Below are 24,619 nucleotides of genomic sequence, written 5' to 3' on the forward strand. Positions count from 1 at the left end.
GTCTTGAGTTCAGAGTGAGAAATTTAATATTACAACGTTACGTTCAATTTTTCCTTTTTTTTGTGTCTTATTAAACACGTATTGTTTTGTTATGGGATTGACAGGTATTTAGGAATCCAACAAGTAGTTTTTGGAGGTCGAAAGATTGGTGATTGGGAAGAAGGGATGAGAAATCCGGAGTTTGGATACAAGTACTTCAAAATATGAAGCTACGATTGTTACATCTTTGTATTTACAAAACTTCGACTTTCGTGTATGTGCCTAATATTTTTATATTTTGAAAGATGAGCTATCATTGTTATGTTAATTTCTTCTGTGATGTCCCAATGTGAACAAGAGACCCAAATCGAAAAATGAGAACTCATGCGTTGTTGCTCCACCAATGAAAAAAATGAAAGAAAAAAAAAAAGTTCATTAACTCGACGACCCACAAGACCAAGACCAGCCAAAATAAAGAGTAAACAATTGAAAAAAATAATACCGCGTGATATCTTCTCGTTTTGTGTGTACATAAAAAGTCATTGGTCTTGCTTTGTGTGGCTTCCTTTATATTATAAGGAGGTGATTTATAGCAAATTTCAAACACAATTTTAAATATGTAGTCAACGTTAGTGAATTTTATAAAAATTAATATTTTGAGAACATTATTTTGATGCACTCTAAAAAGTATATGACACTCATTGTTCGTCAAAATAAATGTCTAAGAAGGAGATGAATCTCCGGACGAGGGATACTCGGAGTTGGCAAAGAAAATTGTCGAGATGTATGCCAAAGGAAATCCATTGGCTCTCACGGTTTTGGGTCGGCACTTGTGTTCAAGGAGCATCGAAGAATGGGAAAGCGAAATAGAGTTACTTGACTCAACTCCAAACCATGAAGTCCAAGACATATTGAAAGTGAGCTACGACGGACTGAGCCAGAACAACAAGGACATGTTTCTCGATATTGCCTGCTTCCTTAAAGGTAAATATAGGAATGAGACCCAGAAAATACTCGGGTACAGATATAAAGGAGTACTTGTGGGAATCAAAGTTCTAATTGAAAGGGCTCTCGTAAGTGTTAATGAGATAGGTCAGATCTGGATGCATGATTTGATCCAAGAAATGGGCCAAGAAATTGTTCGCCGAGAATCAAAGGATCCGGGAGAGTGCAGTAGATTGTGGTCTGCATTAGATACTTGCCGTGTCTTGGAAGAGAATCGAGTAAGTCATGCTTATGAATATCAAGATCCTTTAAAACTTAATTGCAGTCACACTTTATTATCATATAATAATCATAATGTGGTCATTTTTTTTTGTATGAACTATGATTAGGGGACACCAAAAATTGAAGGAATTTTCTTGAAGGCTATGCCACAATCTGACATAAGCCCTCTAGTCTTTAAAGAAATGCGCAATATGTGGTTTCTCTATATTGATTGGTCTTCGTACAACGGCAAAATTTTATTCCTTGAATATCTTGATTTCCTTCCCGCTACACTAAGATATTTCTGATGGACGGGTTGCCCCTTGAAGTGCTTGCCAGAGAGTTTTAATCCGAAGAATCTTCGCGAGGTGTGCATTGAAAGTGACAAACTTGAACGGGTTTGGAGCCAGAAATATAAGGTATTGTTTTCAGGTATTTTTTAACACAACAGTTCATATATTCTAGCGTTCAAATTATTGCAATTTGACCCTTAAACCTTTTTTTTTTCTAGAGTTCACCTCCTTGAACTTCCATTCATATTTTCAATAAAAAGGGCACATTCCGAATACATAATAAATTTATAATCCATTTCTTCGCCGACGCCGACGCCGAGATATTGTACGCCGTCGCGTTCGGAAACTTGTAGCGGTGAGAGTGGTGGCGATAAGGGTTCGGGTATTGGTTAATGTGGTGGTGTTGTCGAGAGAAAAAGACATCAAAAAGTTTTTCTCATTTTGTTCACAAAAAATAAATACAACTTAGAAAAATTTTCTAAGTTAAAAAAAGTGAGTAAGAAACCAAACAGCTTTCTTACGTTATTTGACTTTACTGTTGGAATGAATAAAGCAGAAACAAATAGGCCCAAAATATCTCGTTTGTTACTGTTATATGAAAGAAACTATGTTAATTATATCTTGATCCGAAAAGGTCTAATTAAAAGTTAAATAGCTTTATTTTATGGGCGTTATAGAAATATGACAAAAAGAAAACTTTCTTTTTTTATTTTAGTTCATGTTTGTTTAACTTTAAGAATATAGCCAAACGGACTGATAAGCAAAAAAAAAAAAAAAATCCAATTCACCCTTAACTATCTTTCCTACTTATTTTTTTCTTCATAAAAACTTCAAAAAACCATATATATCTCATATGAACTTGAAATTGAGTGATTCCAAATCCTACGGATTCGTGACGCCGAGATCCATTGCGTATGATGAAAAATCATGTTTCATGCCATAAATGTAGAAAAATCACATTATTGCCTTAGATGTAAAACAAATCACGTTACTGCCTTAGACATGGAAAAAATCGGTCAATATAAACATGATGCAACAATATCATAAACATCTCTAATGCAAAATATTGTAAAAACCATTTATTTACACAAAAAAAAATAAGACCCTTACTCATAAATAAAAATAAATAGTAAGAGTTGTATAGAGCTAAAACAAACATTTTATAAATGCATTTAGCCAAGTTACTGGAACAAACTTGTATAGCGTTTGTTTGTTTTTTGAGAATTTGTCTAATTTGTCATCAATTTTATAACATTTTTTCACTTTCACCAAAATGTTAATTTTTCCCAAAATGTCACCATCTATGTCAATAATGTTGACATCTATGTTTGTCCTTCACTATTAGATGTCAACATTGTTGACATAGATGTCAACATTATTGACATAGATGGTGGGATTTTGGGAAAAATTAACATTTTCGTGGAAAGTGGAAAAATGTTACAAAATTTGTGGGAAATTAGGTAATTTCTCTTGTTTTTTTTAAGTTGGTCAAATGACTGATATATATGTAATTTCGTCTTTTTTTATTTTGCTGATGTGGACGAAAAAAATAAATAAAAATGAAAAAGAAAATTAAAGAAGCGTATGCAGCTAAAAAAACAAACTTTTAGCGGCGAGAATTTGGCTGAACGACTGTCGTTTCGGGTTGATACAGTTTCTATTTCGATCCCTAACGACGGTGAATCGGAGGCCAAAGCTTCCAGAACTACCACAACTATCATTTCTTCTTGATAGAGTTCTTGAAGAAGCTTCAAGAGATGATGATGAGCTCCGAGCTGTTCTCGGAGATAGCATTGGAAAACCCGAGCTTATGAGGAAAAAAGGTAATTAATATTATTATTTGTCAAATAATTATTAGTCCAAGAATAGAAAGGCATGTAAAACTTGTTTTTTTCATCATCAAATGCCGAGGTTTTATCCTGAATTCATTTTGAATTTCACTTTTTTTTCCTATTCCAGTAGGGTTATTTCTGTGAGAAATTGCCTAATTTACCACCAATTTCATAACATTTTCCCGCTTTCCACCAAAAGACTAATTTTTCCCAAAATGCCACCTCTATGTCAACAATGTTGACATATATGTCATCAATGTTGACATCTAATAGTGAAGAGCAAATAGATGTCAACATTGTTGACATAGATGGTGGCATTTTGGGAAAAATTAGCATTTTGGTGGAAAGTGGGAAAAAATTATAAAATTGGTGGCAAATTCTCTTACATTTTTTTTTTAAAGAAAGTAGTGTTTTATTTATTTATTAGGGTAATTTAGCAACGTAGCCAATTTCAAATATGGTTTTAAGGATGTAGCCAACGTTTGGTAAATTTTGCAATCTAGCCATTTACAGAAATAAACGGTTAGAAAATATCAAAAATACCCTTATGTAACACAAATCATAGAAACCAACTACTAGCCAACGTTTCAAGCAGTCAACACTTATCGCGTGTAAAATAAACCAAAATTAATTGAAATTAACCCAAGAAAACAACCAACTACTAGCCAAAGTTTCAGCTAGACAAAACTTATCGTGTGTAAAATAAACGAAAATTAACTTAAATTAACTGAAATCATGGATTACGCATATTTACAAATCAACTAATTAAACTATAAAAAAAAATATTATGGACTATTAAAAGTTGACGTGCATTCTTTTTTTCAAAGGAAAAAAGTTTACGTGTATTAATTGCATTATTTGGACGATCAAAACGTTGGCCACATGTTGATGTTAGTCGATTTTAATAGAGGATAATCTAGTAAATTGCTAAATGAATAATAAAGCCACGTCATCATTTGTGGTTAGATTTGAAAAATAGGTGAAACGTTGGTTAGATTGCAATAACAACGTTTCAAGTGGCTTAGTCCCACTAATTTTTCTATTTATTATTGAAAATTAAAAATCGAATTACAAACTAGCTAATTCTACACGCCAATCCAGAGACTTTAGGAAAACCAGAACCAGAAAGCATGAAATTGAAATAAATTACAACAGAGCTGAAGAACAATAAAGGGTTCGATCGTCTTGGGCAAATTAAGTGTTAAAATTCCTCCATCTAATCTTCACACACACTAGTATTTTCTACATTTTCTCAATATATCATACCATATTTAGATGAATTACTTAGATGACATTGTTTTATAATTTATAAAAATTAATTTCTCTGCAGAGAGTCGACCCAGGCACATCTGATCATTTCGCCATTGATGTGCTTCTCAACTGCTTCATGGTCTTTAGTTCAGAGTGAGATAACTGATATCATCACCTTTTATTTTCCTGTCTTGTTAAACATTAATTTTTTTGTTATGAAGATAAGTCCGAAAATTGGGTGATTAGGAAGGATGAGAAATCCGGAGTTGGATACAAGTAGTTTAAAATATATTCTAGCACATAAAAAAAATCAAGATTTTTATGATTTGTTGCCACCTTTATATTCTAGGGACAGCCAGGGAAAAAAAACTAGCCTCACACAAAGTCACAATCTTGGTATCGGTGGATATTTTTGGAGATTGAGTTATGGCTACTTCGAGCAATTCTGTAAAAAAAAAATACAATGTTTTCATCAGTTTTCGAGGGAATGATACACGCAGAGGCTTTACAAGCATTCTTTACAGTGCTTTGTACGACAAAAGAATAGAGATCTTCATAGACTCGGATGATCTCGACAAAGGGGACAAAATCTCGCATGTGCTTTTGGGAGCGATCGAGGCATCGATGATCTCGATTATCGTCTTCTCATGCTGAATCTTGGTGGACCCCACAAACATACGGCACGAACGGGGAAGCTTCGGAGATGCATTTTCACAACACGAAATACGATGCGGAAACGAGCCGGAAAAGTTGGACAAGTGGAGAAAATCTTTGACAGCCACTGCGGATTTATCCGGCTGGGATTCGGCAGAGGCAAGGTAAATTGCTATAGTTTTTTTTTTTACCTGTACATATTTTTTTGTTAATAAATTGTTTATGCGGACATAAACCTGGAGTCAGACTTTTCAGATGATATTTTCCTTTTCATTTTAATTTGTGATTAACTACAATTTGGTTTATTTACATATACAGTTCCGAATCCAGCTTAATCAAAGATATTGTTGATATCGTCACAAAGAAGCTAAGAGAGCGTATATCTTCTTGTGATTATACGGAAGGCCTGATTGGATTTGGAAACAATATGCAAAAGATTGAGTCAGTGTTGTTACTAATTTTAACCGAACACTAAAATACGATTCTATTCACCTTACAAAACACTCATCTTTTTATAGTAACTTTTTCCTACAACAAAGTCTAAAAACTCTATTTTTTTTAACACACAAAACAATACTTAACTAACCATTTAGATTATCTTTTCCGTTATAATTTGTGATTGTGAAAAGTGAAAACTGAAAACTAGGGATCTAGTTTTAATTTTTTTACCAAAAAGATAAACACTACATATAATAAATAAATAAAATAAAATGATGGGATAGCCCGATTAGTAATTTTCTGGCAGAAAAATGAAAAGTGATCTACTGTACGTAATATCATCATATATACAAACAAAGCACTCGAAACAAAAACAAAAAAAAATAAATACATGTAGGTCCGTCCCTGGTCACTGAGCGTGTCAAAATAAATACGATTCAATTTTGCCGCCCAGTAATATCTGTTGATGGTACTTTCTTGAAAGGCAAATCTTATGGTACATTACTTTTGGCCACTGCTCTAGATGGTGATAATCATTTGTTTCCATTAGCCTTTAGTATTGTGGATTCTGAGAATGACAAATCTTGGTCTTGGTTTATGAATCATCTTCGAATTGTTTATGGTGTTCGAAAAGACTTGGTATTCGTTTCGGATAGGCACAAGTCAATTTACAAGGCAGTTGGCAATGTATTCCCGGAGGCGAAATTTGCTATATGCATGCAACATCTTTGGTGTAATGTGAAGGCAAAATTTGGTAAAACATACATTCAGCCACTTTTCTATAGATGTGCTAAAGCCTATTCTGTAAGAGAGTTTGAATATTGGCTTAATATACTCTCCAACAACAAAGTAAAAATCAAAAAGTATCTTCTCAAAGCCGATCCAGAGCTGTAGGCTAGGAGCAAGTTTCCGGGGAAGAGGTTCGATGTTATGACCACAAACATCTCTGAGTGTTTGAATGCTGTTTTGCGAGAAGCAAGAGGCTGGCCGGTTGCATGTCTTGTTTTGAGTTATAGAAGTCTAATTCAAAATTGGATCCACAAGAAGAGGGAGCTAATTCCAAAGATGCAATCAGGACTAACAGGAACTGGGTTCAAGATACTTTTTGATTCGCAGGAGGCTGCTCGATCTATGAATGTGAGTTACATACTTTTCCAGTTTCTGTTAATTGTATTATTATTTACAACCTATTAACAGCATATTCTTATTTACAAGCTATTAACACACTAACAGTTTTAAATCTACAATCGTTGACAATATTTATTTACACGCAACTGCAGGTTAATGCCATTAACGACAACGAATTTGAAGTTGTTGATGGGGCAATTCGTCGAGTTGTTGATGTTTCTCTTAGAACTTGCACATGTTGTTATTGGCAGCTTGAAGACTTTCCTTGTTCTCATGCTTGTGCGGCTTTATATAGGAAAAATTTACGTCCTATTGATTTTGTGCCAGCATATTATAGTCAAGAATACTTCGCTGCCACGTATGAGAAAGATGTTTTCCCTATTTCTCATGAAGGCGATTGGGAGCTGCCTATTGACGCTCAAGTTATTAAGCCTCCCATTCATAAACGTCAAGCTGGGCGACCAAAAGAGAAGAGGTATCGGTCGAAGCATGAAAAATTCCACCCGTACAATCAAAGATGTGGCAAATGTGGCCAGAATGGTCATAACAAAAGGGGCTGCCTAAGATAGTTGGTTAATGAGATGTCTTTAATAAAGTCTATTTTTCGTTGTTGATGTTTGTGTTGTTTACAAGTTTCGAGATTTTGAATAATTTTATGTTTATTTATTGAACATTTGATGTTTTATGCATATTGTTAATCTTAAGAACATGAGAATTATTTTCTATTCATGTAACAAAGCCACACACGCACATGTATGTTTTGAATTCGTTGTTATGACATTATTCATTAAATACCTTATTTCTGTACTTCTTTTAATCAAATAGACTTAACTTTAAGTTGTAAATTTATGGTAAATAAGAAGTACATTAATAGAACTTCACACGATATACTACTGTAAATAGCTTGTAAATAAGATTCCAATTAACATATTGAAAGGCTAAAATATGGCCGCATAGTAGCCAATACTCAAAATATTCCAATCTAATTTGTAAAAGAGGTTCTATCAACGACCTTAACACCCAAAATTAGCGTCATGTGCTAATTAACATTCATGCAGTAGCCAAAAGTGACATAGTTGCTATGTTTATAAAAAAAACTTAGGTGCAATTCGACTAGAGTTTAGTAAATAACAGATCTCAAATTCCAATATCAAAAGATGGTTGGCTGCTTTCTTCATCTGCCATGTTAGCCGTGTCCTGGCCATCTGGTTCTTTGTTAGGACCTCCTTCTTCAGTCCTCTTAGACCTAGATTCGGTGACGTATGGCGAGGTAGTGAACACTGATTTCCTACATGCACTACAAGAAATACCACATTTAGCGACGAAACTATTAGCGACGACTTAATCGTCGCTAATCACCCTTTTAGCGACGATTTTATCGTCGCTAATTTTTTGGTGCGAAAAATGTTAAAGTTTGGCGGCAAAGATAATTAGCGACGAATTTATCGTCGCTAATTCTTTTTTGTCGTCGCTAAGTTCCCGGGAAAATAATTAGCGACGATAATATCGTCGCTACATGTTTTTTTATCGTCGCTATACAATTAGCGACGATAATATCGTCGCTAAATGTTTTTGAATTTTGACGAATTTTAAAGAGGGAAAAATCCCTCACATTAAATTACAACGAAATGATTTAGCGACGAATTTTAATCATTTAGCGACGATTTAATCGTTGCTAAATGTTTTTGAATTTTGACGAATTTTAAAGAGGGAAAAATCCCTCACATTTAATTACAACGAAATGATTTAGCGACGAATATTAATCATTTAGCGACGAGTTAATCGTCGCTAAATGTCTTTAAATACCAGATCGCGAATCAGTTTCCCCATTTCGTTTTTCCTTGACCTAAATCGAGTTTTCTCTTAGTTTCGCCTCTCCCGCCGTTCGTCCGCCGTGCGCCCTCCTCCGCCGTGTGCCGCCGACGCCGTCGACGCCGAAGTCACCCTCTCCGGTATGTCTCTCTCTCTCCTCAGTTCTCTCTCTCCTCGGTTCTCTCTCTCTCCTCACAGCTCTCTCCTTACCTCTCTCTCTCCGATTGCAGCTCCTTCGCCGCGCTCCGCCACTACTCCGCCGCTCCGCCGCCGACGCCGTAGCCGCTTCCCCGCCGACGCCGTCCTTGGCCGCTTCCCCTTCTCTCTGGCCGCGCGCTCTCCCTCTGACCGTGGATCGGTAAGTTTTTTTTTTAAAACTTTATATATATATATATATATATATATTAGTTAGTTATAGAATTAATATAGTAGTTATATATATTAGTTATTTATATATATAACTTTAGTTATATATTAGTTATAAATTTATTTTGATTAGTTATATTTACATAATTTATATTTTTAGAATTATATATTTGTTATAAATTTTATAAATTATAAATGAAGTAATTAGTTATAAATGAATTATATATTTGTTATAAATTTTATAAATATTGAAATTAGTTTTATAAATATTTGTTAATTTTTGGGGATTTTTGATTTCTTAAGGCTTGTTTGTGATCATGAGACGTTTATGAGAGTGTTTAATGGTTGGGTGATGATTGTAGGGCATGTTTTAATTTTTGTTGAATTTTTTTTGACGAATTTTGGTTTGGAATTGTGTTGGACGTGTGAATTTTGAGGTTTTGTTTGGAATGCTATTTAAAATTCTGTTGATTATGAGGCTGTGATGATTGTTGTGAATTTCGAATTATTGAGACTTGTTTGTTGTCTTGGCCGAGTGCTCGTTTTTGCCATGTGTTATCTTGGCCGAGGATTTGAGTTAGCCGTGTTGTTATTTTTGGCCGAGGACTTGTCTTGACCGATTGCGTTTTGTGATTCTGAGCCTCGGGTTATTTATTTTGGTGATTTTGATGAGGATTCGCTTGTTTGTGATTTTGATGAGATTGATGAAATGTGATTATTCTGTTTCGCGTTCGATTTTTGAAGTTGTGATTGGATTAGGAATTAATTTGAAAATGGATTTGACAGTTGAGTTTTGAAATCAATGAATAATGATTTGAGATTGATTTTTTTTTTGTTCGGGCTCGGCTTTTTCCTAGTTAATCTTGAAGTTGAAATTTAAATTTTATGACGAGTTAGAAAATTTTAATGACAAGTCTAGAAATTTTTATGACAAGTCTAAGGATTTTGTGACAAGTTATAGTTTGATTCGTGTTTGGTTGTGTGACTTGTCTTGACAAGGATTTTGTGCCGTACCATGCAGAGTTTCAGCGCCAGCAGAAGAGCGTTTCACGTCGAGGCGGGGGAAAACGAGTGGCGGGACGACGAAGCAAAGGTCGCGACTAGTGTTTTATTACATATTTTGTATATAGTAGATTTTTATTTGCATATTTGTCGATAATCGAAATCGTAACCGTATTTTATATATAAGTTCATTTCGATAATATAATTTGATTTTTATTTGATTTTTAATGTTAGAATTTCATAAACGAAAAACAAAATAAAAAATAAATAATTAACGACGATAAAAATTAATAATTTTAAAAATCGAAAAAAAAAGTTTGTAATTAGCGACGACAAAGTCGTCGCTAATTATTAAAAAATTAACGTATTAGCGACGACTTAATCGTCGCTAATTCGCGCGCGAAATTCACCCGCGGGAATTAGCGATGATTAAGTCGTCACTAAAGAATTAAAAAAAAAATCTCGTTTAAACATTTAGGGACGACAAAATCGTCGCTAATATCGTCGGTAAATGTTTAGCGACGATAAATTCGTCGCTAAATATATTTAGGCACGGACATTTAGCGACGATAAAAATCGTCGCTAAAATCGTCGCTAAAGAGATTTAGCGACGATTATGGGGTTATTAGCGACGAAAAAAATCGTCGGTAATGGTGAGATTTGTTGTAGTGATGTGCGCTTTGGACGTTGTGTGACAGGCTGTGGATTTGACAACGTCCTTCCTATCTTTTTTTGCTTTCCATCATCGGTGACCTTGTTAACTACCTGTTAATTTACAAATAATCACAATATGATAAATTAACAACTATTAATATCCCAATTTTTAACATTTTGTTAGAACATGAAAATATTACCTGCGGGTTGTGTACGTCAACATTTTGGGTTTGGATATTTTCGGTCACTATTGGAGGTGGCTGATTTGTGGTTGGCATTGTTCGCTTTGGAATTGGTTGGCCATTCTTTCTCAAGCGCTTGTAAACTTGCTTGTTTAGGACTTCTTGCTGGGCCACACTCTCTTGAACAACCTGTGGATGGTGTTCAAATTCGTACTTGTTAGGAATGCTATTCAACACATCATTTACGGTAAAAACCCAATCATCTTGTAGCTTCTGCAAATCATCCTGTTAGAAGTCATTGTTAGTCTTAATCTAATTGCAACATATTACAAAGTTATATTTATTTGCCGTACCGGACTATAACGTGCTACCTTTTCCATTCCAAGTAGTGGTGAAATATCCTACCATAAAAAATTAGTAAACAACCTGTTAGTAAATTATAGGACATTTTTGTAAGTTCAATTAAATTAATTTTGTACCATAGACATAGTATCAGGAATTGTTGGCTCCACTTTTGAAGCTCTTTTTCGTAGCATCTGTAAATAAGATGTAAATAAGTATACCATTAACAAATTATTATGGCAAAAATAATTGTAGATACTATGTAAATAACATGCACGCTAACAAATGGTTTATGTCAATAATATGCTCAGCGTAATACCATGTTCGTTAGTGTCACTTGAGTTGGCTTTGGTTTTGCTACATTCCTAACTTCTGGTACCTGTAAATTGATAAATACATATGATATTATACTATATGTTAACCAATGTAAATAGTATAGTGTACCTCTTTTGTTGTTGGGATTTTCACAGGTGTGGTCACCTTGGGTTGATTGGTAGGTGGTGTATCCTGTTAGACATAATGGTAGAGACGGTTAAACACATATTTCAGTGTTATGTTGTTACTTATTTACACGCAATGGCTATACCGTACCTGAACATTAATTGGAGTTTGATTTGGAATTTCAGTTGTCTTAGTATGCTTTGTTCCACTTGAGACCTGTAATATAATTGTTATTTTTTTGTTAATTGGAAAAATAAATCAAAATTACTACCTGTTCTTGTCTGGGTTGTTGTGGTGTTGTTTCATTGTAATCTTTCCGGATGTACACTTGAAATACATCCAATAAGGCGTCGTACTTTTCATGCGCCTCTTCGACACGTTTCTTCAGTATTTCTATTGTTTGGAGAGCGTATTCCAACTTCATATGAACATCATCTGAGGAGTTGATTGTTGTATCACTTTCCAAACCCTTAGAACTACTAGCCACTCCTTTTCCTTTTTCAACAGATTTTGGGGCAGGCTCGGGACTAACAGCGTCTACTCGTTCTATGTACCCAGCTGCTTGTTCTTCTTCAGTAGCATCTACTGGATTAATGCACAGCTACAACAAAGACAACAATTATTTACAAGAAACTATTAACATATTCATAGAAGAACTTAGAGATTAGTAATATGATTTCAAATACCGATTCATTGTCGAAGATATATTGTTGAAGTTCGTCGTACTCTGGGCTGTAATTGAAATTCCACTTGAGGAGGCGAGGTATGGACATTTCTTTTGTACGAGTTGCATATCCTTGGGCTTCAAACTCTAGAATGACCTCATATGCCCAAGCAATTAACGGATGTAGGAAGCCTTCTATATTGAATCTTGTTTTCTCAGCAGCATAGTTTTTGGATTTCTTTAGGGAATGGCATAGAGCGTTGAAGCTAACCGTGCCCCACGGATAACTTTTGAATAATTCCGTGTCAATGGCCATTTTTAAGTGGTCATCGGGAATTTTAGCCTGCCGTTCCCTAGGCAGAATCATTGTCTCTAGAATGGCCAGGTTAATAAGTGCCACTCGTTCTTCGTCCGTACCTCCAAATTTGCCACTGAGAATTCCAAGTAAGAATTGTGCACGCTGTGTTCCTGTCACCTTGAAGTACTCATCCTTCAAAGGATTATTGGAGCGTAGCTTGTCGTGTATACGTGGCACGCGTTCGCAATTCAGCCCTGTAAATAACATTCCTTAAACTGTAAATAACTCGGCAATTTACAAATAATTTTTTATATTCTCAGCAAGTACGTAAGTTTGACATTTACCTGATATTAACTCAAAGTCATAGATATTGAAAACCAATATGTTTCCACATACATTGAAATGTAGTTCATCAACATTCCCGGACTCTACTTGACTGAGCACGAGTAAATGAGCCAGTTTTTTGGGATATACATGGCTTTTAAGGTGTTGAAGATGAGCAAATGGCCCACGACTGAACAACTCCTGTTGATATTCTGTTTCTAGGAGTGGCATGAGGGTTTCAATGATGTTAAAAGATGAATGAACAATGATTCGTTGTTTTAAATCCCAGTTCTTCCTTTCTACTATCATGTCCCCAATCTGCACACAAATAGAATAATCAAACTATCAAAATATTTAAACCTGATCTCATTTCATATATTAGAGATTAACATTATTTACACAACGCTGTTATTTACAACCTTATTTACATCCCCATCTTTAACAATTTTTTACACTAATTTATAGTATATATCTGCTATACATAATTTATTTACATATTAATAGATCATTATATGTATTTCGAACAACCACAAATTAGTAACCATTTACATTCAGCCCAATATCATTTCGCTTTATTTTTCAAATTATAATCAAGCGGTCAGTACTCTAAATACATTTATTATGATTATAAACATATGTTTTGAATTATTTAAGTTTATTAACATTATCGACAATGAAAATAAAAGCTCGGCCAAAAAAACTTACCCTTGTTGCATTTGTTTTTCCCCGACTTGATTTATTCCCCTTTTCTTGGCTCTCTTCAAGTTGTTTTTTTTTCTTTGAGGGGGATTTCTTCGCCATTGTTCTATATCACAGCGATTTTGTGTGTAACCAAAGAAAAAAGGGAAAACACAATTATCAGTCTTAGCGATTTTGAAAACTCAGTCGATTTCATATACATGCAAAGCCACTTATAAAAAAAAGATCGAAACAAATCGTATTTTCATTTATTTACTAACCTCTGTTCGTTCTTCTTCGTCATCGCTGTTTTCCTCCTCTGGTTTCGATTTCGATCTTGTAAATAAGTGTGTTGACTCTTATTTTCCGGTTCAAATTCGTGCGGTTTCTTCGTCGCGATATTTTGGGGCTTTTTTTTCTTTTTGAAAAAATATTTTGAGCAGTTGCGTGTGGAAATATTGACGCATCTGTTTCTCTTAAATGCTCCTCGATTTTCGCATGCATTAATATATCCGAATATTAGAGCTGATTTTGATTAATGACCCGGATATTTGTGGGCGGGAAAATGTGAGGGTATAATCGGCCAATATTAGTTGTAAATAAATTCTCCTGGCTATTTACCACATATTTATAGAACGTTGGCTAAAAATAAATTGCCCATTTTCGTGAGGCTGTTTGGCTTAATTACCCTTATATTTATACGGAAGGCCTGATTGGATTTGGAAACAATATGCAAAAGATTGAGTCAGTGTTGTTACTAATTTTAACCGAACACTAAAATACGATTCTATTCACTTTACAAAACACTGATCTTTTTATAGTAACTTTTTCCTACTACAAAGTCTAAAAACTCTATTTTTTTAACACACAAAACAATACTTAACTAACCATTTAGATTATCTTTTCCGTTATAATTTGTGATTTTGAAAACTAAAAACTAGGGATCTAGTTTTAATTTTTTTGCCAAAAAGATAAACACTACATATAATAAATAAATAAAATAAAATGATGGGATAGCCCGATTAGTAATTTTCTGGCAGAAAAATGAAAAGTGATCTACTGTACGTAATATCATCATATATACAAACAAAGCACACGAAACAAAAACAAAAAAAATAAATACATGTAGTTCCGTCCCTGGTCACTGAGCGTGTCAAAAGTAGTTAATGTCATGATTATTGACTACAGTGGTTTATTTATATTCCTCAGCTCTGAAGCCCTATTTGTCGAAGATATCGTTAAAGATGTGATAGAGAAACTATGAGAATGTATATCTTCTAGTGATTATACAAAGGATCTAATTGGAATTGAAAAGAATACGCAGAACATTGAGTCATTGTTAGGCATCGGCTCAAAGGACACTCGTGTCATCGGAATTTGGGGAATGGGTGGCATCGGAAAGACGACACTCGCCCAAGTCTTGTTCAACAAATTCTCTTCTCAATTCTCAGGTTCTTATTTCCTTGAAAACGTCAGCGAGGAAGTGAAGAATAATCACCGGTCCTCAGACTTGAAACCGAGAGTTTTTTTAGAACTATTGAAAGAGAGAGACTTGAGACGTGTTACATATTCCGAAAAGGAAAGACTCCGGCGCCTGAATGTCCTTTTAGTCCTTGATGACATCGATGACGTGGAGCAATTTGAACTTCTTGACATAGATTGTTCAGGGTTTGGTCCAGGTAGCAGAATTGTTGTTACGAGCAGAGATTCGCAAGCACTAAGAAATATCAAAGCCGAAATACTCGAAATTAAGGAACTGAGTAACAGCGACGCTCATCAGCTCTTTTCCTTGAAAGCGTATTCCCAATAAAGAATCTCCGGCCAAGGAATGTTCTGAGTGAGTTACTGACAACAATGGTTGAAAAATATGGCTAAGGCAATCCGTTGGCCCTCACGGTTTTGGGCCGGTACTTGTATTCAAGGGGCATCGAAGAATGGAAAAACAATATTGAAAGTGAGCTACAAGGGACTGAGTAGAGACCACATGGGCATATTTCTCGATATCGCGTGCTATTTTAAAGGTAGAGATAGAAATTCTACGTGGGTATAAATATGAGAAAGTGGTTACGGGAATCAGCGTTCTCATTGGCAAGGCCCTCATAACTGTAAATGACCATGGGAAGATTTGGATGCATGATTTGATCCAAGAAATGGGCAAAGAAATTGTTCGTCGAGAATCAGTTGATCAAACTAAGGCCCTCATAACGAAAATCGAAATTGGAGCACCCTGCCCTGCCTTCGAGCTCTTCGCCATCGTCTCCCTCGCGCTCTACTTCTCTGTTACCGTCATATGTCAATAAAATAAAAACAACAATTTTTTGGTATGAAAAAAAATGAATAAAGAGAAATAGTGTTTTTTTTTTTTTTTTTTAGGTTTCATTTTCAACAAAGGACAGATGAAGAAGGAAGACACCCAAAAAAAATTGCAAACCTTCTTTTTTTAATTGATGAGTGGTTTTTATGCAAAGTGCTACAATTGATAATGTGGATGAATAAAAAATGAAGAATATTTTTATGATGCGTAAAAATTTGGCAACTTATGCATTGGAGTTGTTTTATAAAGCCTATATTTTAATTGTTGGTCACTTGGACTGCATGACTAGTCAAAGGAAATCACAATTCACTTTTCATGTAGGATTTGCAAAACTTGAAAGTGTTGGATCTCTCTGCTTCAACTCCCAAATCTCTCTTGCAACTCAAAACTCGACTACTTGAACCTCTATTGCTGCTCGAGGATCGACGAGTTTTTATTGCTTGGATTTCCAAGCAACATTAAGTATGTTGACTGTCTTACACGTCTAGGTGGTGGTCTCGTCGACATAATGGCTGAATTTCAGAGCTGAGTTTTGGCATGTACTTCTATTTTCTACGAAGAGCGTCTCCAATGAAGAACTTGTGCTATTTTTATACAAAAAATGCATTGAATTCTGAAATAATATATTTTAAACAAATTTAGCATCCGCAATGTGGTGTCAAAATGTTGTTCTGAAAGTTCTAAATCATGAATTCAGTTTCAAAATTTACTGAACAGAAATAACATTATGCTAAATTAAAGAAAAAGAGAGGCTGTTATTCCAAATGTGTATTTGATACGAGCCCCACTTTTAGTAAAGATAACATAAGAACTAGAATGCACAATTACAACTCAAAATATATAATTTATACATTCCAGATATTATACGTAGAATAAGACAGATAATGTCAATTTCATTGTCTAATGATAAATTGTATTAATTGTGTCATTTGAAATTTAAATAGCAAATGATACTTTATATTGAAATTTAAATTGAAATTTGTATCTGCCTATAATATTTTCCTATAATATTATATTATGTAACCGCTTTTCCTCGCCCACATAAGAACTACCTTGTGACCGCGAAGAAAGTGCTTCATAAACTTGTATCTACCTATAAATTATTTTCTTGTTTCCAGTATACTACAACATTTGATGATGTAAAAAGATAAATCCAGCTACTACTTTGTTTTGATTAGGTTCTTTCATACCAAACAAAAAATAATTAATGACTTCATTTTGAATCAGCTTTTTTACTTCTACGAATGGTTTGTTGTACAAGATCTGAATTAGTGAACAGAGTTTAAAAACAGAACAATTCACACAATAAATAACCAAGAATATATGAACACGTTCGATATGATTATTTGACTAGTTAAATGCCCTTATATAAAAAAGAAAAAAATAAATTAAAAAAATAAAGCCATTGGTGCTACGATCACAACTTCTGAGCAAAAGTGAAAGGGTAAAAAGAATGAACAACAGATCTTCTTCCCTAAACCAATTTGACAGAATAGATAATTTTGTAACAATTTCAATTTTAAAATAAACGTTTGTAGAGTTTGAAAATTATGAAGGCAGTTTGTTAAAGGTGTTGGAATTCAGTGAAAAATTCTGTAATTATTCATCTGCTATATTTATGTCGTAATTAGGCTAGTTAACAATATATTAGTTTTTGTCCTTTAGAATTTACATTTTTTTTTTGCTAGCAATTCCGTTAACAATTTATTATTGTTGGTAAAACATTTGAAGTTCAATAAAATCTGATCAGTCGACAACTGGGTTGGGCTCCGGGTCAGAAGAGACTGTCGTTTCGGAGAGTCCGTATCGGCCAAATCAAACGACTGTCGTTTCGGCCTCTGGGAGCGTCTGTTTCGAACCTAACCACCGCGAGAGAGATCGGAGGCTTCTCGAGCTCAGAGAAGACAAGCGAAAGAGGGATTTAGATCGCCGGAAAACTCAGCGTTCATTTGGTCCCTCACGCACATTACGATATCGTCAAATCAGGCAATTTCGAGTTCATGTTCTTCAATCATCAATTTAAAAGGGCGAGTCTTTGATATGATATGATATGATGATGATAATGTGTGTCCGTTGTTTGATATTGCAGAAATTAGGTTTACTTTCTCGGTGCCGATCAGGTAAATTCAATTTCCCCTTTTCCGATCCCATCTTTTTGTTCCTTTTACATTGGAAAGAGCGTTGAAGTTGTGTAACTTACTTATTCAGTGTGTCACCATTACCTGGAAGAGTAACACTTTGATCATATACCATTACGTCTTCTAGTTTTGGAAGTTTGTGTTAAACTCCAAAACTATGTCCATCCATATCAAATTATATATACATTACTTCGTTTTACTCTCTCTCGATAATCTCAAATAAATATGGATTGGAATAATTGCGTTTTGATTGCTCTCGGCTTAAAACCCTTCCAAGTACAATATGCAAGCTCAAGTCTCTAAAAATTCTTTCAATTGAAAAGAGCTCAAAGTTGGAACACTTCCCTGAAATTTAGGAGCCTATGGAATGTTTAGAAGAACTCTCGCTTGATGGGACTAGGAAAAAAATATTACACCCATCGATCGAGAATCTGATAGGGCTTAAAAGTCTGAGCCTACAGAACTGTCAAAATCTTGAGAAACTTCCGAGCACGATCTTCAATATTCAGTCTCTCATACCAGTGAATATAAATGATTGTTCCAAACTCAAACTCCTTCCAAAACTTCCCTTCTCAATAAAGCGTCTCGATGCAAGAGGTTGTAATTTACTGGAGAGGCCTTCTAATCCATTGTTTTTGGACGAGGAAAAACTCCAAATCCATGTCAAACAACATTTACGATTTACCAAGGCATCTCAATGCAAAATCTTGTAAGTCGGTGGAGAGGGCTTGGAAGCCATGGATTGCATTTGCAGAAGAGTTTTCACTCGATCAAATCGATGTTGTAGCTGAATTTCTGAGCAGAGTTTTGGCTAGGGACGGAATACTTGTATCATCAGAACCGAAGGTACTTCTGTTTGTTTCTAGACATGATAAATCTATTAGTTTATACAAAGAATATCAATTGCAATGTTGTTCTAGGAGTTCCAAATCACATGTTTGGTTTAAAATTTAAAACGACAAATAATTATGCTAAATCATACACAAGAGATGTTGTTCTAAATTTAGTTTAAATATTATATCTGGTTTTTTATTTGATTTTATACATAGAAAATTACACTATATTGGAGTCTGGTTTTTAACAATGTGAGCTAAAATTTATTTTTAATTCCAATAGAGTTTCTCTAACACTGATTTATGTCAGTTGCTCCAGGTTCGCCAATTTCATAGGCTTTGCTGCTTCGTACGCCATTTCATTCCACAGAAACTATTTCAGTGACCGGCCTAGCCTCATGTGGGAATCGCGTTTCACAACAGAACAGGGAGAGATTATCACAAAGTCACACCGAAATTTTGACACAAAGTGGATGAGGAACAAAGGTGGCCATGACATAGATAGGACTGCTGTGATATTTCTGGTGCAACTCAAGTTTCGTTCGTAGTCGAAGGAGTTATTGAGGCGGGTACCCGTATGCGGAAGAATTTCAAAGAGAATGTGAAAAGATAAAACAGTGGCGAATATATATATATATTTTTTTCATTCTAAATTTTACTCTTGATTTAATTGGCCAAGTGAGTAATCCGTTTTCTCGGGGATTTTGCTTTGCTTTGTTTTGGGTTCTTTGTACTCTTTTCCGGCCTTGCCGTGGTTCTTAATAAAGTCCCGCTGTTTCTTAAAAAAATAAATGAATTGGTTAAGTGAGGTTATGTTTGCTTTTCATATGAATTTCACGCACTAATTTTTTGTACATTTTTTCCAAGTATATCATATCATTTTAAGAGTGACATTAACAAGGGTTTAGAAATGTGGCACAGATTGAAGAGAGAGTACAGAGAAAGGGAAAAAACTTCACCAAATCGAAAACGGGCTCTGTTCTCTCTTTCAAAGTTAGCTTTAGAGAGTTATTTCTCTCACTCAACCATCTTGCCTTTTATTTCTCTTATTATTTTGAATGCTTTCTAATTCTGATTTGTACTATTGTTTGGTGTGGTTGATTTTGCAGCTTCAATCCTATTGATTCGTATATATGGTTTGAACTCTACGGTGCACCGTCGGATCGAGATGTTGAGCTTATCGGGAGTGTAAGTTCATCGTCGAACCATGTTCATCATTGCTCTCTAGATCCAAAAAAAAAAAAAGATGAAAATAAGTTGTTAGATTTTAGCAGCCTGTATCTTAGGATAGTTGTTATTTCAGAGAATACTGTTAGGATGTTAGTAGAATGAAACATTAAATATTTCTGATGTATAAACTCCATTGCAAGTGCTTTATCCTGTGAGTTTTCTACAAGCATCACTCTATATTTAATTTTTAGATGTTTGCTGTTATTCGTTACTGAGTATGAAATCATGTTATGACGATGGATGTGCAGGTTTTCCAGTCGTGGTATGTTCTGGGTCGCTTGGGTTCGTTTAACTCTTCCAATCTTCAGGTTTGGATCTTAAAATATCTCTAGCAACACAAAACCAACTTAGCCTGTTTGGATATTCACGTAACTGTCATTAATACCCACACGGATCATCTGCATATAAATCAGGTGACGTATGAAGTTATGTACATTTTGACTAACTAAAAGAGTGGTATTCAAAATCATAGACTGAAATTTCTAGACTAAGTTGTAATGTAGCCAATAACACACAGCAATGCCAAGTCTTTCAACTATAATAAGAAAGTTAGTCGGAATATACTTAGCATGATAAACATAACGGGAAAGTGTTGACAGCTGGCGAACGTATCGATGTAGAAAGTTAGTCAGTTTTGGCAAAAACACCTGTATAAGAGACCTGAGCATCGCCTTCATTTTTGTAATGAAAAGGCTGTTTGTGACGAAATTATGAAAAGAGGCTAATAGGCAAGTGTTTGACAGCTGGCAAACGTATCGGTGGAGTTTGATCCTTCGTACGATGAAGAGAAGGGCTCCAAAACGATGCCCTCGTCGTTCCATGACATCAGTGATGTCGAATTTCAGGATAATTGGGGCCGAGTCTGGTACTACAATCTTATCAACATCATCTTTTTATATATATAACTATTTTCATAATACGGAGTGTTTGGCTTCAACTTTGATAAACCGTTTTTTTATAAAATCAGAGTTGAAGAAAACTAATATTTTGAGAACATCAATTGATTTTATAAAAATTGATGTTTCACATTTAAAAAAAAAAAAAAAAATTAATTTCACATTTTCAAAAAAAAAAATTGATGTTTTCTAAAAAAGTAAATACATACGTTGGTCTTTAGTGATGAATGTCTTTGCAGGGTTGACCTAGGTACATCTGATCATTTTGCCATTGACGTGCTTCTCAACTGCTTGACGGTCTTGAGTTCAGAGTGAGAAATTAATATCACAACATTACGTTCTATTTTTCCTTTTTTTTTTTTGGTCTTATTAAACACGTATTGTTTTGTTATGGGATTGACAGGTATTTAGGAATCCAACAAGTAGTTTTTGGAGGTCGAAAGATTGGTGATTGGGAGGAAGGGATGAGAAATCCGGAGTTTGGATACAAGTACTTCAAAATATGAAGCTACAATTGTTACATCTTTGTATCTACAAAACTTCTTTCGTGTATGTGCCTAATATTTTTATATTTTGAAAGATGAGCTAGCATTGTCTTGTCAGCTTCTTCTGTGCTGTCCCAATGTGAACAAGAGACCCTAAATCGAAAAAGGAGATCTAATTATTGGATTCTTTTCTTGCATCATTGTTGGTCCACCAATGGAAAAATAAACTTCATTAATTCGACGACCCACAAGACCAAGACCAGCCAAAATAAAGAGTAAACAATTGAATAAAATAATACCGCGTAGAAAATAAATACCGCGTGATATCTCCTTTCTTTTTGTGTGTACACAAAAAAAATCAATAGTTTTTGCTTTGCGGCTTCTTTTATGTTATTAGGAGGAAAGACCCTAAATCGAAAAAGGAGAACTAATTATTGGAGTCTTTTCTTGCATGCATTGTTGGTCCACCAATGGAAAAAAAAAAATTCATTAACTCGACGACCCACAAGACCAAGACCAGCCAAAATAAAGAGTAAACAATTGAAGAAAATAATACCGCGTAGAAAATAATACCGCGTGATATCTCCTCTTTTTGTGTGTACATAAAAAGTCAATAGTTTTTGCTTTGCGGCTTCTTTTATATTATAAGTCAATAGTCAATAGCGAATTTCAAACACAATTTTAAAAACATAGTCAATGATGTAGTTTGGTAAATCTTATAATAAACTAATATTTGAGAACATCATTTTGATGCGCTCTAAAAAGTATATGACACTCATTGTTCGTTAAAATAAATGTCTTTTCAGGGCTTGGCACATCTGATCATTTCGCCATTAACATGTTTCTCAACTACTTGACGATCTCGAGTTAAGAGTGAGAATACTAATATCATCACATAAGATTTTTTTTTCTTTTCTTATCTTTCTTCTTAAACATGTATTGTTTTGTTATGGGATTGGCAGGTATATAGGAATACAAGTAATTTTTTAGAGTTCATGAGATAAATAGCCACATTTACAGTTTGACATTGCTAAATAGCCAAAGTTTCGTAAATCTTAGATAAATAACCATTTTCATATATTTACAGACCTAAATCTTAGATAAATAGTCACTTTCATTTATTAGATCACGTCATTTTTATGAATATTTCGTGGATTTCTAATAGCATATCAATGCCCAAAATATACGCAACAATTATTTTCTGATTTTGTGTTCTTTAAAATCGTAGTTCACATTTACATGTATTAGCATATATTTACAACATATTTACAGTTATTAACAGATATTAACACATTTATTATACATTTTTATTTGAATATTTTGGCAGTTATTCATTTAAATTGTGTTATGTGTTTAAATTTAGAAAATAATTATTTAGTTGACTTAATTGTGTTAATAGTCATTATTCCCGAAAATATAGCAAATAATTATTTTCTACATAATTACGTGAATTGTTGAAATCATATTAGTGTCCAAAATATACGTAGCAAGTATTTATACTATTATGTACACCTATTTACACCTGTTTACAACTATTATAATTTACATAAATTTACAACTATATACAAACGACGCAAAACTCCCTATACAGACTCAATAGGCCTATTCCGGGAAGACCGTAACTGATCTCCGTTGTTCGCTCTATGGAGGCGTGCCTATCCTCATCGGCCTTGTCGGATCCCGCAGTCCTCGCCCTCTATCTTGACCTTGTCAAGAAGACCGCAACCGGCCTCGTCAGATCCCGCAATCCGCGCCCTCCACCTCAGCCCTTGGCCTCGTCGAATCTCGCCATCGACAAGTGGTACAAGACTATTTTGTCGCGAAAAACAGAGAAAAAAACAAGATTATTGATCACATGTGCTTTTCGTCGTCTCTAAGATTCTAGTCGGCGCTGAGTAATCTTCAGCTTCTTGTTCTTTCTCTTTTTTCTATAGAAGTTCGTCGTTCCTAAGACTCTTCTCGGCGGCGAGATTTTTTTTTCTCCGGTCGTCTTTTTTTTATTTCTTTTCTTTGAAATCTAATGAAGTCGAATGAGGTTTTAACGTGTTGTAATTGATTTGGTAAGTTAATGTCCTGATTTGCGCATCTTTACCGATTTAAATTGGTTACTATTTTTTTTAATTTAAAATGAAAACAAAATCGGTTTTGGGCGAGAATGTTATATATGAGTATTCTTGAAAAATTACGCTTGTAAATAAAATTTAGTGGCTATTTACCTAAGATTTACGAATTGTTGGCTATCTAGCAATTTCAAACGTTTAAATTGGCTATTTGCTAACTATTTGATTTTTTATTCCATGCCCTCACAAAATTTTTATTCTATTTTTAATATCTTATTTGTTTTTCTTATTTGCTTCCTCATGTTTTCTATATTCTTGTCACTAATACCTTATAATTAATTTCATATTTTAATTTATATTTTCTTTCTTCATGTTGTTCAATAAGTACATAAGAAATTGCAAGATTCTCATGCTATAAATTTAAGTATGATTATTTTTGGAATTGATTGAAATATGAGACGCAATCTTTATAATATTAAATTTTATATTTTTTAAAAGTTCTAAACTCATTTACCTTTTAAATATATTTCATATAAATTTAATAAAATTCAAATCTTAATAAACATTTCAAAATTTGTATTTTACTAAATTTAATATGATTAATCATAGATTTTTTTATGCATATTAAAATAGAAAATATTAATCTTTTTTATTTTAACATGAGTCGTATTTTAAAATTTTATTCTTATCTCTTAATTAAAAACTGTTAATAATTGTTATTGGCATACACTTATATTTCACAAGAACACTAACTTGCACGTGGGGCCCACCGTGTATTAGACATCATCGTTTATCATTTTTTATTTCACAAAAGATAATTTTGGACCAAATTCAATCTCTGGATCCGTCAAAGGGAAATGGCCGGATCTAATAGTCATTTTCTTGTTTTGGACCAAAATATTGAGTTGTTTGTTTTGGACACTTTTAGTAGTTGCTCATGTGAGCAAGTACAATGTTGTCCTTTACTTTTTATTTTTTATGTTGAAAATAACCCAAGCCAAAAACCCACTCACACAAGCCATATACCAGCGCACATTTACAGAAAGCCTTCAAAGCCCAACCCAAAACCCCCTGATAACCCTTAGCTGCCGCCAGATCAGCCTTCAGATCCACCGACCG

At 34.2% G+C, this 24,619-nt stretch overlaps 4 protein-coding genes across 5 annotated transcripts; all 4 read left to right on the forward strand.

Moving 5' to 3' along the window:
• Positions 1-761: 761 nt before the first annotated feature.
• On the forward strand, positions 762-1,493 carry LOC149394357 (TMV resistance protein N-like). The gene is made up of 3 exons (XM_089618317.1): positions 762-963; positions 1,072-1,202; positions 1,314-1,493. Exons 1-3 carry the CDS (start codon positions 762-764, stop codon positions 1,491-1,493), a joined length of 513 nt encoding a protein of 170 aa, XP_089474443.1.
• A 5,090-nt stretch (positions 1,494-6,583) lies between these two features.
• On the forward strand, positions 6,584-7,350 carry LOC149394358 (uncharacterized). The gene is made up of 3 exons (XM_089618318.1): positions 6,584-6,790; positions 6,934-7,018; positions 7,109-7,350. Exons 1-3 carry the CDS (start codon positions 6,584-6,586, stop codon positions 7,348-7,350), a joined length of 534 nt encoding a protein of 177 aa, XP_089474444.1.
• A 7,238-nt stretch (positions 7,351-14,588) lies between these two features.
• LOC149394359 (TMV resistance protein N-like) lies at positions 14,589-15,354 on the forward strand. Its single transcript, XM_089618319.1, has 2 exons — positions 14,589-14,605; positions 14,826-15,354. Exons 1-2 carry the CDS (start codon positions 14,589-14,591, stop codon positions 15,352-15,354), a joined length of 546 nt encoding a protein of 181 aa, XP_089474445.1.
• A 3,333-nt stretch (positions 15,355-18,687) lies between these two features.
• LOC149394360 (uncharacterized) lies at positions 18,688-21,602 on the forward strand. 2 transcript variants are annotated; one of them, XM_089616720.1, is made up of 7 exons: positions 18,688-18,842; positions 19,140-19,836; positions 19,939-20,017; positions 20,308-20,367; positions 20,803-20,924; positions 21,195-21,266; positions 21,359-21,602. In XM_089616720.1, exons 2-6 carry the CDS (start codon positions 19,740-19,742, stop codon positions 21,203-21,205), a joined length of 369 nt encoding a protein of 122 aa, XP_089472846.1. In that variant the 5' UTR covers positions 18,688-18,842; positions 19,140-19,739; the 3' UTR covers positions 21,206-21,266; positions 21,359-21,602. The 2 variants fall into 2 exon arrangements, with proteins under 2 accessions (XP_089472846.1, XP_089472847.1); XM_089616721.1 differs by having other exon boundaries at positions 19,200-19,836.
• Positions 21,603-24,619: the final 3,017 nt, after the last annotated feature.

This window comes from Urtica dioica, chromosome 6 (genome assembly GCF_054948205.1).
Source record: "Urtica dioica subsp. dioica isolate 48M chromosome 6, U.dioica_male_clone48M_v1_H2, whole genome shotgun sequence".
NCBI classification, from domain to species: Eukaryota; Viridiplantae; Streptophyta; class Magnoliopsida; order Rosales; family Urticaceae; genus Urtica; species Urtica dioica.